Raw genomic sequence first — 18,714 nt, 5'->3', positions numbered from 1 at the left:
GGGGGTGAGGGGGGAAGGAGATTTAAGTATGACCAACTCAACATACAAAAGAAAGATGTTGACGTAAACTGGGCAATTCAACCAACCATATCCTTACCACAGACAGGTCCCCACGCGTAACGTGCTGTGACGTCATCCGAACCACGGAAGTCCTCCGAACGTGGAGCGGCGTAATGGTTACCATGGTGATACAGCGGGCTATTAATTGCCGCATACGACTTGCACAAAACTGCGAACAGAAAACGTTTATTTTTACAGATGAAGTTGGTTATATTTATTTATCTGCAACGATCAAATGTATTTTTACTAAATAGGTTAAAAAGTATATTGATTAGCGATTACCTCTTTGTTTCAAACTGGCATTGAACTAACCCACTATTTGGGGTCTTTTGGCGCCGAGGTCAGCGAGGTGTTGCTAGCTGTCTCCTTCACGTCGCCCTACAGCGCAAGTCCAGTTTTGCCTTTCGTCAAACTGCTCGGAGAACTTTAACTACCCCTGCCCCCCGGTAAGTACAGGATTTACCTCATTGTATTTTGTTATAAAGCTTCAATTACACGAGTGTTGATGCTTTTTTTTAACTTTCGGATTGCTCGGATTGTTAGCAAGATAGCATCCCGTATGGTTAGGTAGGTAGTCAGGAGAACGGCCGCTAATGTCACGCCAAGACTTGTGGTGTTGCAGACTGTTTTGTAAGGAGAGCAGTCAGGTGTTGAAACAAAGAACCTTTTGGCCTGTAAAGCGCATCGATGGCGGCTAACCTTGCTTGTTAGAAGCGACCATGACAGACGGGCAATTTGTGCTTTCATCGGCTGAGCTGTAATGGCATATGAGACCGATTTGGCCGGCCCTATTCGGCATCTACTACCAAATACACTCCTACACTAACACGACTCTATGTCATCCACAGCATAGGACGCGTCTTTAAAAAATGTCGTTATTTGCAGACAAGAGCAAGTGGAGTCGTCTATAATTAAGTCAGTGCAGCAGCTACGTTGCTGCACCGACGTTAGTCGTGGTTCTGGGCCTGTATCAGGGATCCTGGTGAACTGCATTACCCTGCATCTTCATGATGTCACACTTAATCCACCATGACATGTTTCCAGGCAGTTTGCAGATAAAATATAGCTGACCAGTCTTTGCTTATTTTGTCCTTCCGCATAATTCATACTCTCCCGAACATTATATTTTCAACAGGAATAATGGCAGTCCCTCCAACATATGCTGACCTAGGAAAATCTGCAAAGGACATCTTCAACAAAGGATATGGTAATTCAAAATAAGATGATGCAGCCGTTATGGCTTTAGTGTTATCCAGTCATCTTCACTGGATAGCTGTTGCGTTTAAATACGGTATAAGTTCTAATCTTTTTTTCTGTGACTCTCCAGGGTTTGGACTGGTTAAACTAGATGTAAAGACCAAGTCTGACAGTGGAGTGGTGAGTTCATTGGTTAATACAGGTGCACAGTAACCTGATAGCCAACAATGGAAATAGTCGTAAATTACAATCATCAGTTTACCTACCCATACAAATATATTTTAAGCATTTCTTCCTTCTTTTATGCATCATTGTTTTGTCTTTTTTTTAATTCAAGGTCACTTAATTTATCTGTATTTTATATTTGATTTTGATTTAAGTTTCTTTGTTTGATTACAGCACAGCTTGAGGCAATGGCATTGCATTATTATAGAAGAGTAGCTAAGTCTTTTACCTTCCTAGTCAAGTCAGTTAGCTACATTCCTTTGACTCGGATATCAAAGACAGCAGTTAAAATTGTTAATCGTGCTACATATGCTAGGTCCTAAGCAGACTTAAATTTCCTCTTGAATTCTGTTAAGGAATTCAAAACTTCCGGTTCATCCAATACGGACACCAGCAAGGTAAATGGAAGCTTGGAAACCAAGTACAAGTGGGATGAATATGGACTGACCTTTACAGAAAAGTGGACAACAGACAACACTCTTGGAACAGAAATTTGTGTTCAGGATCAGGTAAATGAAAACCATCAGTCTGCCACAGATCTTTTCCATAATCCTACCAAATTGAATTAAAACAGAGTTCAATCTAACTTGTATAACATTCTTCCATCCATAGATCACCAAAGGGCTGAAACTTACATTTGATACTACATTTTCGCCAAACACTGGGTAGGCTATAATGAAGCTGAAGAATGAAATGTTCAAAAGATTGTCATGACATTACTTAGAAACAAAAGCCATAACAGTTGATTACAGAGGCTATCTAAAATAAATTGATTTATCAAATTCTTTTGGAATATTTATTTTTTTCCATACCTGACAGCAAGAAGAGTGGCAAAGTTAAGTCTGCCTATAAACGAGAATACCTCAACCTTGGTGTGGATGTAGACTTTGATTTTGCGGGCCCCGCAATCCATGGTGCAGCGGTAGTGGGCTATGAGGGATGGCTTGCTGGCTACCAGATGACCTTTGACACTGCCAAATCAAAGATGACCCAGAGCAATTTTGCAGTTGGCTACAAAACCGGGGACTTCCAGCTGCACACTAATGTGTAAGTTTTGATCTTAACAAATGGTTCAGCATAGCATGATGTGTCTGTTGATTGTCAAGTTGTGTATTGCAAATGGCTCTTGGATGAGTTGACCAACTTCTTATGATCTCTTTGGAACTTAACAAGTTTCTATTTGGGGTGTCTAGATAAAGTGCTATATAAATGTAATCCATCATTATTATTATTACTATTACTTTATCAAATGAAAATATTTGAGTAATACTGAAGTGCAATTTTCTCTATGTATTTCTTTTTTGTTTTTCAGTAATGATGGTTCAGAGTTTGGTGGGTCCATCTACCAGAAGGTGAATGACGAGCTGGAGACCGCTGTGAACCTGGCCTGGACAGCAGGCAGCAACAGCACTCGCTTTGGCATTGCTGCAAAATACCAGCTGGACCCCAGTGCATCCATATCGGTAACATTTCATCTGCATTCTAGTGTCCTTTCCTTTCTGGGTGTCTGTTACTGAATATGTAAGACAATCTGCACCATTTTCTTAATGAAACATGTATTTCAGATGATTGGTTTGATTCCATTTTAATGTTTTCTTCTATGTGTTGTTTTTAGGCTAAGGTGAATAATTCCAGTTTGGTAGGAATTGGCTACACCCAGACTCTGCGGCCTGGTAAGAGACACCCTCTTTTTGTGATAGTTACAACCATTTCCAAAGAAATGTTGTGTTGTTTTCATACAAAACTCTAATTATATACATATTTAACATTTTCCCAAGGTATGAAACTAACCCTATCTGCATTGGTGGATGGAAAAAGCATCAATGCCGGTGGTCACAAACTAGGTCTGGGACTGGAGCTGGAGGCATGATTATCTTCTCAGCCATCTCATATCTGCTGGATTATCAACAGCATCTGGCCTTACACGTTTCCTACTTGGTCAGTAAAGAATCTATACAAAGAGATGAATCCAAAGCAACAAGGAACCCAGTTCTCAAGTACTGTAACATGGACACCTTCCTAACACCCTCTGCTTTTTGGCTTGTTAGCAGCTATGTTTCTAATCAGTCAATGCCAGTTTCACCTACACAGAAAAAGAATATCCCACTCTGAGAGACCTCTCCGTGTTCAACTTTGGCTTCATCAGTTTGACAATCTATATGAATGGTGTTGAGAAAATACTTATATTACTCGAGTGTTACAAGAATGTAAATCCAAGCTGTTATTTTGCACAGTAGCTCATAGCTTTATTTAAACCCCCAATCCCTTGTTTCATTTGCACATTTTGTTTCTATTTCGTAAATTTTTGTTTTGCCTGTTGGAAGAGTTGCTCCTACAAAATATGCTTATGAAAGTAGATGCCAATCTATTGGTTGAAATATATTTATCCTATATCATAGATAGGCTTAACTGTTGTGTGGTTAGTTTCAGAACTGTTCAGAGGACCTGCTTGTAAATTTCAGTTATACTTAAGTTGCAATCAAGTTACAATGCCAAATGGATTTTATCCCACCATGTGATTAGAACGAAAGAACACCTGAGTGAATCCTTCATCCCCTCTTGTCTGTCCATAAATGTAAATTGGGGCACTAATCAGGAACAGTCCTCACATGTATGTCTACCTTTGCAATAAAGTCTCCAAATTTCAAAGACTACAGCCTTTTTTTGTTTATTTGTTTTTATTGACAATCAAATATATTTTAAGCCATGTGGATTGTCATGACATTAAACATGTTTTGATAAAGATATTAAAGTACTTGATGATTTTTTTATTAGCAATTAGTGCTTTGCAAGAACTTGGGTAGCAACACGCTTTTTACATATAAGCATGGTCGTGTTTCATTAGTCATCCTTCTGACATCACTTAACTATCAACTAACATGATCTATGAATTCACCAGTCTCTAGAGTTGCTCCTGACTTGTGGAAGAGGTTGGAAAGTTTCAGTTTCATTTCCTAGTATAAAAATGGGGAGAAAGGACACACGTTGAAAAGTTGCAGCAAAATCAGTGCCTAAATGGTATAAATTTAGCTTCTAATGCTATCACCTATTTAACATTTTCCAAGAACACAGGTTGACCGCTTACATTTGAGATGTAGAAAATACACTTGAGCGCTACGGCCATGAATGAAAGAAGGATCACGACTATCAGACTTATCTCAATGGTCAGGCTTTGCTGCGGCTACAGTTTGATCGCTAGTGTAAGGCCATCCCCTACAGTGAGCATGCTAAGGCTGATCCGGACATCTCGGTACAACTTCTTGTTCAGTTTGTCTATGGCCTGGGTGTCAATGTCATCAGGGGCAGGGTTCACCACTTTCCCGCTCCACAGCACCTGGAAGACAAGGAAATCGGCATTAACAGCTGGATGTGACATTTGCACTATCTTTTTATGGTGCTACTAATCTGAATTTTAAAAAAAAGAAAAAACAAGTCTGAACTTAATGTAGTACCACTTACATTATCAATACAGATTATCCCTCCTTTCCTCAGCAGCTGCAGAGACTTCTCATAGTAGTTATCGTAATTTGCTTTGTCTGCATCAATGAAGACGAAGTCAAATGTTTCTCCTTCACCAGCTTCGAGGAGATCATCTGCAAGCAAGAGGAAGAGATAACTGACATTTGAATCCCTAAGTGCCGTCTCTTTAATGCAAGAAGGTCATGTGATGTGGTCACATGACCTTTTAAATCTCCAGGAAGGGCCAGGTTGATCCCAATGCTTTTGGCTGAGAGAAATTTGCTAAATGTCAATTCTGGGTTTGTTTGTTTGTTTGTTTGTTTTTTCTCAAGCTGCACTGATCAATAAGGACACGTAAGTCTCAGCCTTATTCCGTTTTTGGGAACCAGCTTCCGTAAACAACGCTGACTGTGTTGCTCAGGACGCAATTGAACATTTCAACACTTACGCGTACAACGCGAATACGTCACTCGTAGAATAAGAGAATATAGCATATTGGGATAATTCCCTAAAATTGCGATGCTTTGTGATTTTGTGAAATTCGCCCATTCATTCAGCACTAAATTCGCTTCGAGCGCCCCTAGTGGACATTATTAGAGTGGCGTGCCTTCAGTTCAGGCTGATTGGAGGCTGGAATAACTGGAGCAGGTGAACGTAAAGAAGTACCTGGAAAAACCAACAGTGCTACGATGCCTGAGAACCGGATAGAGAACCACAGCCTTAAGGCATGCCTTGTTATGTTAAACAGTTCAGCAGTCTTTTTCAGGGAGCATTTTAGGGAAAATTAGTGCAAACACTTTGCACAAATTGTTTGAATTAACCTTACACCTCACAATTACTGCTTTAGGTAAGCTATATATTTCCACCTCATCAACTTGTCATCCATTAAAATCGGGGGGATAATTTACCAAGAGTTTTCAGTGCTGGTTGTATGCGTAGATCAATTTTATGTTCAACCCCAGCCTGTAAAAAAAAAAGGAACAGGAATGTTATCAAAAAAATGAAATGTTCTATGATGAATAGCTAAGAGCTTTGCTTTAAGGTGATTAGAAAGGAGAGTGATGATCTATGAGAACAGATGAGAGATGGTGAGTTAAGATGCGTATTCTTACATATCTAGTATCTAGCAATATCTGTTGTGAGGATATTAACAAACATACAAGCAGATTCCTAATGTAACCCTGTGGTTAAATTATAGGCCTTAGATATATTACATTGCACTATTAGATAAGAGTTTGGCCTATGTTTGTTATTTTGTATACCTTTTGAATATGAATATATTATATTGTTGATATTGTTGTGCAAAACAGTTGTTTACCAATGTGAAATGCATTTGCTTTAGTGGAAACTTACCATTGTTGTGATTGGTTGGCTGTGGAGAGAATACCTTACCTTGAATGTGATTGGTTGAGAGGGCAGCGGAAAACGTCAGCACGAGCAGACTGGACGGAGAGAAGGAGGTCTCTCGTCCATTGTGTGAGAAAAACGGAGCAGTTTGATGTCGAGTTGTTATATGCTATTTTGCGGTGAGAGAAATGTAATTGAAGTTTAGTGAACAGTGATGTGTGCGGGTGTCTGACCGAGACCCATCCTGGGAACTGTTTGTGTGGATTGTGGAGACAAACTGACTACTCGTCAGTCCCATATGTGTACCCAGCTACGTTACGGAGCGAGCTAGCCAGTCGGTGTTCGTTGCTAGCACAGCAAGACGCGCGAATGGACTGGATGCGGTAAGGGGCTCTGCCCACAGTGAGTCGGGCCGTCTTCTAGTTTAGCGAAGTAACGTTATCAGTACAGTGTAGTGGTGGGTTCATGCGACCATCGAGGAACGCAGAAGGAGTCGTCTGTTGCCGTGTTGGGCTGCCGAGGCGAGCGCACGGTTCGACCGTGAGATGGTGCTAACGGCTAACGGCTAACTAGCCAGTTAGCTAGGATGGCTGCCGGCCTGACATTCGCTGCGGTGGGAAGCGCGAGACGAAGAGGAGCATTCATTCTTTGTGAGTACAAGTTGGATGTGCGGGCTTCCAAGGGAAGCGAAGAGGGCTGTTTAGGGTCCCAACGTACCCGATAAAGAAACAGGCCTGCAACTGGGGGTTGACTTTCTTTTATTTTATTGCCGGCTTAGTTATAGGGTTATTGAGCTGTATGCTAATGTGTTAGTCTGATTAATTTGTGTATATCTGAATGCAGACACTTGTTAGCCATTGAGGCTTATCACTTTCATTCATTCTAATAATTATTACTCATAATACATTTGTATATATAATTTTATGTACCTGTGTGAGTGTGGATTATTCATGTGTGTTTATTCCTGTGGTGTCTAGGCTATGGTAAGTGACATGTTGAGACAACCTTAAAGGGCTAGTCCACCATTTTAATATAAGTTACTCGGTGACACATTGAGGTGTCTAGACCATGTTAGATTGCCTTAAAGGGGTAGTCAACCTTTTTAGTTGGAGTTACCAGATGACACTGTAAGACATTTAGAGCCTTTAGAACATACTTTAAACACATAAAAAGCGAAGTTAACATACTTCAATAGTTTATTGGATACCGAGTTGTATAGAGAACTCAGGAGCGTTGTCCTTGACAGTTAAAAAGGATAGATAGCGCTACATAAATGGAGGCACCGCTGGGATCTTTTTATGTGTTTAGCTGTATGTAAGACCAGTACATTTAAGTCCAAGTCATTATATTAGTCATTAGTCAGTTACCTGAGCCAAGAAATTAGAATTTAGTCTTTATTAGTAAGTTTACATAGAAATACAAGACAACAAGCAAACATGGAGTTAGTTAGTGATCTAAAGAGGACCATTACTGCAAGAGGACCGTGCAGTAATGGTTCTAGCACCTGAAGATACCGAAACTGCCAAAGTTGAAGAAGCCATGGAAACCATCAAGTGTTTGGGAAGAGTACGAGTTAGAGGAAGGAGGTTCAGTAGGAAGCTGATGGTGCTGTGTGAGTGTCGAGAGAGCGTCAGGTCAGAGACCGTCGCCCCTGAAGTGCTACCTATCGAAGGACAAGAGGCGTGGCCCATCGTCATGGTAGGGGAGCCGGAAGCTACAGTTGAAGACTTCAATAGTAAATTGAGAGCCTTACTGCAAGCTGAGGGGAAGACAGAAGAGGACCTGCAGGCTTTCGTCGCCACTACTCCACCAGCAGCCGAAACCCTATCAGCCACTGAAGCACTCCTATGAGTGGTCAGCGTCCTACTCGATAAAACCTCCAAGCCTTCCTCAGACAGTGGTGGCTTCCGGCGACTACGGATCTTCTCAGGAAACCTACCCACGCCAGCTGGTGAAGAGCCATTTGATCACTGGCTAGAGCAAGCCCAACTCATGGTTGAAGAGAGTGACTGCAGTGGCAAGGAGAAAAGGCGACGGATCATGGAAAGCCTCAAAGGGCCAGCATTGGAGACAGTCAAAGCTGTGCGAGTGTCCGACCCCAACATGAGTCCTGCAATGTGCCTGGAAGCGCTGGAAGCGCTGGAGCGCGCGTTCGGGGCAGCAGAGTCAGGGGAAGATCTGTATTTCTCCTTCCGCTTACTACAGCAGAAACCCAGAGAGAAGCTGTCCGAGTTCCTGAGACGCCTGGAGAGTTCCCTCACCAAAGTAGTGCAGAAGGGTGGACTTCCAGCCGACCGGGCTGACCGTGCCCGTGTAGAGCAGCTACTTCGAGGCGGGATCGAGGCTGATCTGATGCTCATCCGGCTCAGACTGAGAGAAAGGACGGGCAAGCCTCCCAACTTCGTGGATCTGCTCAGCGAAGTCCGCAAGGAGGAAGAGTATGAAGCCTCTCGGAGTAAACTGAACCCCTCAGTGCAGACTATCCACGCCAAACATGATGATAGCAAGCAGGATGAGATCCAGAACCTGAAAGCCGAGATCAAGGAGCTAAGGTCAATGTTCGCTACCATGTCAACAAAGGGCCCCTCTGTCGCTGAAGAGGTTAACGTCGCCAGAGCCAAACAGGAACAGCTGCAGCATAAACTCTCACGCCGACAAGTCAGTCCCCTAGAGAACCAAGCAGCAGTTATGACAGTGGAGACGACACGCCCTGTACGTCACAGGCCCCAAGGGCCTCGCAGTGGCTCCGATGAAGACTTCTGTTACCGGTGTGGTGAAAGCGGCCACTTCGCTGTTAAATGTCGAAACGCTGAGAACCAGAGCAAGGTGATTCAGAAGCTGATCCAGTCACGGAAGAGAGGCCAAGTCACGAGCCAGAAGCCTCCCAGTGATAGTTCTACTGGTAATGTGACTGTCACGTCCAAGAAAAGTGCTGTTGATGTACAGCGAGGCCCAAACCTGCCAACAGGCTTAATCGGAGCCCCATCCTTCGAGCCAGTGAAGGTGAACGGACATCTGTCTACTGCCCTACTCGACAGTGGCTCTCAGGTCACCATAATCTTTGAAGGCTGGTACAAGAAGTACATACCTGATGTACCCATCTACCCAGTAGACGGCCTAGACATCTGGGGTTTGAGTGAGTCCAGCTACCCCTACAGAGGATATGTTGTGGCGGAGATGGAATTCCCACAGAAAGTCACTGGTGCCCCTGAGACGATCTCCGTGCTCGCCCTGATCTGCCCGATGCCGAGAGGCCCAGAGCAAACACCAATCATTGTGGGGACCAACGCCAAGGCCAATCTACCTAAGCGTCTCGCACGTCTGTATGGAGAAATGGTGGGTGTGCACCTCGCCCAAACCATTGGAGTCAAGAAGATGGATGCTGGGACAAAGACCGGACCAAACCTCCCGCTACACGATACGGAAGATGGAGACGAGGGAGTGGGATATGTGAAGTGGCTAGGTCCAGGCTCGCTCATTCTACCGCCTGGGGCCAGCCGTGCGGCTAGCTGCAAAGTAGAGTTCACCCAGCCAGTGGAGAAAGAGATCCTGATGATGGATGACTCTCCTACCAAACCCCTCCCTGCCGGCGTGCTACTGACGTCAATAGTAGTGCCCAGCTATGATGTTGACCCCAAACAGTTCACAGTCCTGCTGCGGAATGAGTCACTCAAAGAAGCCATCATACCTGCTGGAGCAGTACTGGGTCACGTGTATGCCACAGATGTCGTTACCTCCCCCCACAAAAAAGAACCAAATTCAGTGGAGTGGGATGCCAGCGAGATTGACTTCGGGGACTCGCCACTACCTCAGGAGTGGAAGGAGCGACTCCGCACAAAGCTCACACAACGTGCGGATGTCTTCTCCCTACACGAATGGGATGTTGGCTTGGCCAAAGGCGTGGAGCACAGTATCAGGATGTCGGATGAGCGACCCTTCCGTGAGCGGTCCAGACGCCTCGCCCCAGCTGACATTGATGACGTGAGACGACATATGCAAGAGCTGATAGCAGCAGGCATTATCAAGGAGTCCCGAAGCCCCTACGCATCACCCATAGTGATCGCGCGGAAGAAGAATGGGAAAGTGAGGATGTGCATCGACTACCGCATCTTGAACAGTCGAACCATCCCCGATCAGTACACAACCCCTCGTATTGACGACGCACTGGACTGCCTGTCCGGAAGCCAGTGGTTCAGCGTACTGGATCTAAGAAGCGGATACTATCAAATCGCCATGAAGGAGGAAGACAAGGAGAAGACGGCGTTCATCTGCCCACTGGGGTTCTACCAAGTCGAGAGAATGCCCCAGGGGATCACCGGAGCTCCAGCCACATTCCAGCGGCTCATGGAGAAAGCCGTGGGTGACATGAATCTCCTGGAAGTCCTCGTCTACCTCGATGATTTGATAGTCTTCGGAAGGACCTTGGAGGAACATGAGGAGAGGCTCGTCAAAGTCCTCGACAGGCTGCAAGAGGCGGGGCTGAAGATCTCTCTGGACAAGTGTCAGTTTGGCCAGAGCAAAGTCAAGTACGTCGGGCACATCGTATCTGCTAACGGTGTCGCCACTGATCCAGCCAAGATGGAAACAGTCACCACCTGGCCCCACCCTACTGACCTGAAGACTCTGCGATCCTTCCTCGGCTTCTGCGGATACTACAGACGGTTCATCGCCAACTACTCCTCCATCGTCAGGCCCCTGACCGAGCTGACAAAAGGATACGCCCCAAAACAGCACGGAAAGAGAGCTGCGAAGGACTCCAAGAAAGTCTACCTGAAGGAGTCTGAACCCTTCGGAGAGCGATGGGACCTGGCCTGCACTGCAGCATTCCACCAGATCATCACTTGTCTCACCCATGCGCCCGTCTTGGCGTTTGCTGATCCCAACAAGCCCTATGTCCTTCATGTGGACGCCAGTCTAACGGGATTGGGAGCCGTCCTGTACCAGGAGTACCCAGAGGGGTTGAGGCCGGTGGCGTTTGCCAGCAGGAAGCTGTCCGCATCTGAGATGAACTATCCCATCCATCAACTGGAGTTCCTGTCCCTCAAATGGGCAGTGGTAAACAAGTTCCATGAGTACCTTTACGGAGCCAGATTCACAGTACGAACTGATAACAATCCCCTCACGTACGTACTCACTACAGCCAAGCTCAACGCCACAGGGCATCGGTGGCTGGCCGATCTGTCTACCTATGAGTTCGACATCTGCTACCGACCTGGGGAAAAGCAACATCGACGCCGACCTGCTGTCGAGGCAAGAGAGGGGTGAAGAGAGGCAAAGAGACTGGGAGACCATCTCACAAGCTGGAGTGCAGTCAATCTGTCGACGAGTAAGCGTTCTGAGCTCCCCAAAGACATCTCCGAGGTATGCTGAACAGCTAGGAGCTCGTCCTGAAAGTGTCCCTGAACTCTACGCCTTCCCCACGCGCGTGGATGTGAGTGCGCTAGGACAGATGTCCAGGTCCGAGCTTAAAGCTGCACAGAAAGAGGATCCTGTGATAGGACTGACGATCCAAGCTCTGAAACACGGCCAATGGCCAGAGGATCTGGAAGCCAATCCAGATGTGAGCCGGATGAAAAGGGAGCTGGGAAGACTACAACTGAGAGACGGCCTACTCCATCGCATTAGCAAGAGACCATCAGGAGAAGAGTCCTCTCAGCTGGTGCTGCCTGCCGTGTTCAGAGGTGTCGTGCTAAAGTCCTTACACGATGATATGGGACATCTAGGCATCGAGAGAACAACTGACCTGCTGAAGGCAAGATTCTACTGGCCGAGAATGGCAGGAGAGACAGAGCAGTATGTAAAAAACTGCGGGAAGTGTGTCTCACGGAAGAGTCCCTGTTAGAGAGCTGCGCCACTCCACCAGATCCGGAGCAATGGGCCAATGGACTTAGTCTGTATAGACTTCCTCTCCGTGGAGCCAGACTGCAAGGGTATTGGCAACGTGCTAGTGGTCACTGAGCACTTTACCCGCTATGCACAAGCCTACCCAACGAAGAACCAGAAGGCACTCGCAGTCGCCAAAGTTCTCAACGAGAAGTTCTTCGTAAACTATGGTTTGCCAGCAAGGATCCATTCAGACCAAGGCCGAGACTTCGAAAGCCAGACAATCAGAGAAATGCTGAAAGTGATGGGGATACGAAAGTCCAGGACCTCTCCCTACCACCCACAAGGAGATCCACAACCAGAACGGTTCAACCGTACCCTGCTGTCCATGCTAGGCACACTGAATCCAGAGAAGAGGAGGCGGTGGAGTGAGCAAGTGCCCCACGTTGTGCATGCCTACAATGCCAGTAGGTCTGATGCAACCGGCTACTCGCCATACTACTTACTATACGGGAGAAAGGCAAGGCTGGCCATGGATGTGTGTTTCGGGACGTCTCCCGATGGCTATGATGTCGGTCACCACTCACGCTATGTGGCTAGACTCAAAGAAGATCTGCAGAAGGCATACCAACTGGCCTCTGCCACAGCCGACAAAACACACCAGAGGAACAAGAGAGCCTATGACAGCAGGGTGGGATCACAAACCCTGGAACCCGGCGACAGAGTGTTGGTGAAGAATCTCGGACTCAAAGGCCAGCACAAACTCCAAAGCCGATGGAAAGAGATTCCTCATGTGGTTGTGAGTCAGATGCCAAACTTACCTGTCTACAGAGTGAAGCAGGAGGATGGAAACGGAGGAATCAGAACATTGCACCGAGATCATCTCTTACCTATCGGGCAACAAGTCAGAATGCAAAGAGAAGAGAGCGACCACAGACCACCACCAAAGACAAGAGCCGACACAAGAAAGAAGCAACAAACCAGACAGTCTCAAACAGTCAGTACAGAAGAAGAGGATAGTGAAGAGGGCTCGACCGACTCATCTACAGAGTCTGAGTACGAGAGGCCGATACCAAGACCCTACAGCACTTACCTGGAAGATGTCCTGAACAAGCGTAGAGCTGCACGGGAACAAGCAGTTATCCCTCAGGAGGAAGAGGAACCTCCGGGTGCTAGAACTGAAGAGAATAATGACGAAGACCCAAATGATGACAACAATGACGAAGACCAAAGTGAAGAAGAAGAAGAGAGGGAGAATGAGTCTGAAGAAGAGTTAGCTCAAGAGTCAGAGTCGGACATAGATGAGGGCCAAGCTAGCAGCTTAGATGAGGAAGCTAGTCCCCAAAGACAACCAGTAGGTAGGCCGAAGAGATTAGTAAAGCCAGTCGTAAGACTTACCTATGATGAGCCAGGAAAAGCCAGAGATACGCCTATAACTATAGTACACAGAGGTGTCACTATCAGGATAGGAAAGAGTTAGTGCACCACACTTAGTTTATACCCTCAGATGTTCAGAGACCTTACTAGTTAGATTTAGGTGAATGAGGGCATTCACACGTTCAGTAGGGGGAGGGTGTAACCCTGTGGTTAAATTATAGGCCTTAGATATATTACATTGCACTATTAGATAAGAGTTTGGCCTATGTTTGTTATTTTGTATACCTTTTGAATATGAATATATTATATTGTTGATATTGTTCTGCAAAACAGTTGTTTACCAATGTGAAATGCATTTGCTTTAGTGGAAACTTACCATTGTTGTGATTGGTTGGCTGTGGAGAGAATACCTTACCTTGAATGTGATTGGTTGAGAGGGCAGCGGAAAACGTCAGCACGAGCAGACTGGACGGAGAGAAGGAGGTCTCTCATCCCTTGTGTTAGCCAAACGGAGCAGTTTGATGTCGAGTTGTTATATGCTATTTTGCGGTGAGAGAAATGTAATTGAAGTTTAGTGAACAGTGATGTGTGCGGGTGTCTGACCGAGACCCATCCTGGGAACTGTTTGTGTGGATTGTGGAGACAAACTGACTACTCGTCAGTCCCATATGTGTACCCAGCTACGTTACGGAGCGAGCTAGCCAGTCGGTGTTCGTTGCTAGCGCAGCAAGACGCGCGAATGGACTGGATGCGGTAAGGGGCTCTGCCCACAGTGAGTCGGGCCGTCTTCTAGTTTAGCGAAGTAACGTTATCAGTACAGTGTAGTGGTGGGTTCATGCGACCATCGAGGAACGCAGAAGGAGTCGTCTGTTGCCGTGTTGGGCTGCCGAGGCGAGCGCACGGTTCGACCGTGAGATGGTGCTAACGGCTAACTAGCCAGTTAGCTAGGAGGGCTGCCGGCCTGACATTCGCTGCGGTGGGAAGCGCGAGACGAAGAGGAGCATTCATTCTTTGTGAGTACAAGTTGGATGTGCGGGCTTCCAAGGGAAGCGAAGAGGGCTGTTTAGGGTCCCAACGTACCCGATAAAGAAACAGGCCTGCAACTGGGGGTTGACTTTCTTTTATTTTATTGCCGGCTTAGTTATAGGGTTATTGAGCTGTATGCTAATGTGTTAGTCTGATTAATTTGTGTATATCTGAATGCAGACACTTGTTAGCCATTGAGGCTTATCACTTTCATTCATTCTAATAATTATTACTCATAATACATTTGTATATATAATTTTATGTACCTGTGTGAGTGTGGATTATTCATGTGTGTTTATTCCTGTGGTGTCTAGGCTATGGTAAGTGACATGTTGAGACAACCTTAAAGGGCTAGTCCACCATTTTAATATAAGTTACTCGGTGACACATTGAGGTGTCTAGACCATGTTAGATTGCCTTAAAGGGGTAGTCAACCTTTTTAGTTGGAGTTACCAGATGACACTGTAAGACATTTAGAGCCTTTAGAACATACTTTAAACACATAAAAAGCGAAGTTAACATACTTCAATAGTTTATTGGATACCGAGTTGTATAGAGAACTCAGGAGCGTTGTCCTTGACAGTTAAAAAGAATAGATAGCGCTACACTAAGAATAGGTCCTTAGCCAGGATACAAGCTATTATGCAGAATACTGTTAGTAAATGCATCATGAAGCGGAAGTGCCGCCGCTTTTGACCGACAAGTCGATTCCTGCTTTCATTTAAAAGATGTGCTTACATTGGCCTGTGACACATGCAAATGAAATGACTAGATTTAACAGAACTGTGTCTATTACCTGTGGTGCAGAATAATCCCCTGCATTGATCAGCACTTAGCAAAATGGGAACAATACAGCAGCATTACACATAATGAAATCCACCCCATGATTACATTTGTTATCAAAACAAAACAAAAAAAATCCCAACATTTAAATGAGTATGTTCACCAACACACAGTAGAGTATCCAGCAATGCTATGTAAAACAATGTTTTGGATTTTACCTCTTTCCAGAAGGGTTTGCCAATGTTGACATAATCCTCATTGACATCACAGGCTATGACAGTTCCATCATCTGGTAAAGTCAGTGCCATGCTGAGAGCGTTGTAACCTGTGTATACACCTACAAACACAACAAACAAAGTAATAAAAGTTAAGACAATTGCGTTTTCTTTTTACCCATGTAAAAAAGCACAATAATTACATTAGTGTTAGCCCTGATATGATCTTTTTTTGCACATCTTCTGTAGGGGGTGTTATTGTAACCATGAAAATCGTGCCTCAGTGATTGCATATGATGTAGTTTTGTTACCAATCTCGATTGCTTTCTTGGCTTGTATAAGTTTTGCAAGGTTAGCCATGAGCTGTGCCTGCTCACTGGCAACCATAATGAAACTCCAGGAATCTTCCATTGTCCTCTGAAGGGAATAAGGGGACAAAGATTACATTAGTTTCATAAAATTTACTGTAAAACATAGTCAGCTCCAGTCATCTTAAGAAATGTAATAAAGAGCATAAACTAATACTATGGGTACAATGTTTGCCTTACCAGTCTGAGATTTTTTAGAGCCGGATGCTCCCTCAAGGAATGATTGAGGACATATTGCATCAGTGGGTTGTCTTTTGCTCCACTGTGACTCTTGAATATGTCCATACTGGAATGTTTAGATTTCTTTTTGCCTGTGGGAGAAACAATAGTGAGGACCTTATGATAATGCCGTAACAGATAACATGGCACTTTTAATGTAGTGTTGTTCATTAGACAGTGTTTTCTGTCTACTCTCTGCCATTACCATCTGGCATATTAACATCTTGCATAAAATGTATGGAGCCTGGTACATCTTGTAATTATTTTGTTTAGATTGGAAGAAACTTTAGTAATCTCCTTGGGCGATGATGATAAAAGAACATTATTTTGTTCCCCCCCACCAATTGTACTTGGTCCAATTACCCCGCTCTTCCGAGCCATCCCGGTCGCTGCTCCACCCGCTCTGCCAATCCGGGGAGGGCTGCAGACTACCACATGCCTCCTCCGATACATGTGGAGTCACCGGCCGCTTCTTTTCACCTGACAGTGAGGAGTTTCGCCAGAGGGACATAGCACATGGGAGGATCACGACGCTACCCCCCCCCCCCAGTCTCTCAATATACGGTGTAGTAGTTGTTTGCAGTTTACAGATCTAGATTTCTTGACAATATACAATAAAAAAAAAAGGGTTGACAGGGTGCTGGTGCTTCATATGTCTCCCAGCCACTCCATGACATGCTGGTTGGAGTCTATTACTAAAAGCACGGGAGTACTTTTAGTAATAGACTCATTCTGCCAAAAAGCACCACAGAGCGCCACAAGAGGTCATCCCTGCCTGTGGCCATCAAACTGTACAACTCCTGCCTCAGACTGTTTGTGCTGCGGTAGTGCAGTATAGATAGGGTGTTATGTGCATCATGCTTGTTGATATATTTTCTTATTTCTATTTCTTATTTTATCTATTTCTATTCGTTTCTATTTCTATTTTCTTATCTTGTATTTTGTTAGTTTTCAGTTATTAGAGCGTGCTTGTCTGCAATAGAACCCAGCTTCCCCTCGGGGATGAATAAAGTATTCTGATTCTGATTCTGGTTCTGATATTATCATGTAACCAGAAATGTTGGCTCTGCACATTAGATTTACTGTTCATAGTGAATGTGTGAGTGTGCAGCACTAACTGTTCACATCTATTATTAAGTTTTTGGACTGCTACTGTTTGTTCATGTTAATGTGCAAAAAATGTGTCTAACACCAAATGACTTAAAAGACATAATGAAGCCTTCACGTGAGGAGAAGAAACAGTAGTGTACAGTAGGTCAAAATGTCCAATGACTGACCATATTAAGATATAATAACCTATATTAGTGGTCTATACAATAGAAATAAGAGACAGTTAAACATTGTTCTTTTTTAGACTCCAAATCCACATAAGGACAAAGCATTTGGTACAGCACTACAACACAATCTATGCTTTTATCCTTTTTTATAACAAGCATCGTATCAGACGCTCGACACCTAACTGTGTCATTTTCCACCAGACTGAAGATACCATCAGACCTTGGGGACTAATATGTCAAGATTTTATTTCTATTGCAGAGGTCACATACTTGTATCCTTCATCTTACACCTACCAAAGTAATAACCAGCGAAAAACACAACTCCTAGTGTGGCAGATCCGATCAACGCTTCTTTGGAAATACTACGAACGGACATTTCGACGACGAGTGTTGTTTCAATCAACCTCGCGTGACACAAGACATTGATCCAATAATGCCACTTCCTGCTTTCCCGACACGCTGCCGTAAGTTTGGAAAGCAGCGCACAATCAAATCATAGACAAGCAACGGAAATATCGCACTGGCGACGTGAAATTTGTTCTGCTGCGCTTGTATTACACACAAGCGGAAGCTCGGTACTGTCATGTGATCATGCTGCGGTTGCGAGATGGAGGCGACGAATAGAAACATTGTGTTGATATATCTGTAGATAACAAGTAATGACGTTATTGGTTTAATTGATATGTGTCTATTACAAATACTGAAACTGTTGATGAAATTTAAAGCGTAATTTTGAATATGTCAAGGAGCGAAGTCTACGCTTGTATTAAAACGCAAAGGTGCACAGATGAGATAGCCTCCTCACTATTAGTAAGCCTAATATGCAGTAACTCGCCTGTAGCGCAGATGTTCGGGCTTGCGATGGTTTTGGTGAGCGTGATGAAATAATGTCGCCGTCTGTTGGTGAGCCGGTCTGTGATGGCGACCAAGTTGAGCCCCTTTTTATTCTCCGATTTTCACTGTCCGCGTCAGTTGCATCGATCGAGGCGGTCATGGGACCTCTCATATGACGTTTTTCACCCAATGAGTTAGTTGTTGTTTTTTTTTTTTGGTGTGGTTTTTTTTGTTTTTGTTTTGATGATGATCATGCGTGTTTTTCCTGTCCCTGTTTTTGTTTTGACCCTCCGGTTATCATGCGGTGATATTTAACACTTTTGGAATTTAAGAGTTCAAAAAAAAAAGAAAAGAAGAAAGATACAGACCTGCCGCTCCCTGAATGCCCCCAAAATTGTATATATTTGCACTAAAACGAGTTTTAGATTAACTGCACAAAAACAGTTATAAGATCTACCTAAAACGACAATGAGCGGTCAAACTGACCGCACGTAATTTGCGCGT

At 44.6% G+C, this 18,714-nt stretch overlaps 2 protein-coding genes across 4 annotated transcripts; one reads left to right on the top strand and one right to left on the bottom strand.

Annotated features, from left to right (window-relative positions):
• Positions 1-399: 399 nt before the first annotated feature.
• LOC130127726 (voltage-dependent anion-selective channel protein 2) lies at positions 400-3,401 on the top strand. 2 transcript variants are annotated; one of them, XM_056297446.1, is made up of 9 exons: positions 400-506; positions 1,196-1,267; positions 1,388-1,437; positions 1,839-1,991; positions 2,095-2,147; positions 2,302-2,529; positions 2,795-2,945; positions 3,098-3,155; positions 3,301-3,401. In XM_056297446.1, exons 2-9 carry the CDS (start codon positions 1,201-1,203, stop codon positions 3,324-3,326), a joined length of 786 nt encoding a protein of 261 aa, XP_056153421.1. In that variant the 5' UTR covers positions 400-506; positions 1,196-1,200; the 3' UTR covers positions 3,327-3,401. The 2 variants fall into 2 exon arrangements, with proteins under 2 accessions (XP_056153421.1, XP_056153420.1); XM_056297445.1 differs by having other exon boundaries at positions 3,261-3,401.
• A 1,262-nt stretch (positions 3,402-4,663) lies between these two features.
• LOC130127727 (catechol O-methyltransferase domain-containing protein 1-like) lies at positions 4,664-18,357 on the bottom strand. Of its 2 annotated transcripts, none has more exons than XM_056297448.1 (7): positions 18,212-18,357; positions 16,061-16,191; positions 15,824-15,929; positions 15,516-15,634; positions 5,850-5,904; positions 4,942-5,075; positions 4,664-4,816 (listed from the first exon to the last, which is right to left on the bottom strand). In XM_056297448.1, the coding sequence occupies exons 2-7, from the start codon at positions 16,163-16,165 to the stop codon at positions 4,664-4,666; spliced, it is 672 nt and encodes a 223-aa protein (XP_056153423.1). In that variant the 5' UTR covers positions 16,166-16,191; positions 18,212-18,357. The 2 variants fall into 2 exon arrangements, with proteins under 2 accessions (XP_056153423.1, XP_056153422.1); XM_056297447.1 differs by lacking the exon at positions 18,212-18,357 and adding an exon at positions 17,671-17,785.
• Positions 18,358-18,714: the final 357 nt, after the last annotated feature.

This window comes from Lampris incognitus, chromosome 17 (assembly GCF_029633865.1).
Source record: "Lampris incognitus isolate fLamInc1 chromosome 17, fLamInc1.hap2, whole genome shotgun sequence".
NCBI classification, from domain to species: Eukaryota; Metazoa; Chordata; class Actinopteri; order Lampriformes; family Lampridae; genus Lampris; species Lampris incognitus.
The sequence above is the reverse complement of the archived record's forward strand: the minus strand, read 5'-3'. Positions and strand labels throughout refer to the sequence as shown.

Excerpts from the sequence above, each read along its gene's own strand:
- LOC130127726 (XM_056297445.1), top strand. The coding sequence starts at position 1,201 with ATGGCAGTCCCTCCAACATATGCTGACCTAGGAAAATCTGCAAAGGAC. Across the intron at positions 1,268-1,387 it reads CATCTTCAACAAAGGATATG|GGTTTGGACTGGTTAAACTA; the intron begins GTAATTCAAAAT and ends GTGACTCTCCAG. Across the intron at positions 2,530-2,794 it reads TTCCAGCTGCACACTAATGT|TAATGATGGTTCAGAGTTTG; the intron begins GTAAGTTTTGAT and ends TTTGTTTTTCAG.
- LOC130127727 (XM_056297447.1), bottom strand. The coding sequence starts at position 17,752 with ATGTCCGTTCGTAGTATTTCCAAAGAAGCGTTGATCGGATCTGCCACA. Across the intron at positions 15,930-16,060 it reads CTCTAAAAAATCTCAGACTG|AGGACAATGGAAGATTCCTG; the intron begins GTAAGGCAAACA and ends TATTCCCTTCAG. Across the intron at positions 4,817-4,941 it reads GGATAATCTGTATTGATAAT|GTGCTGTGGAGCGGGAAAGT; the intron begins GTAAGTGGTACT and ends CTTGTCTTCCAG.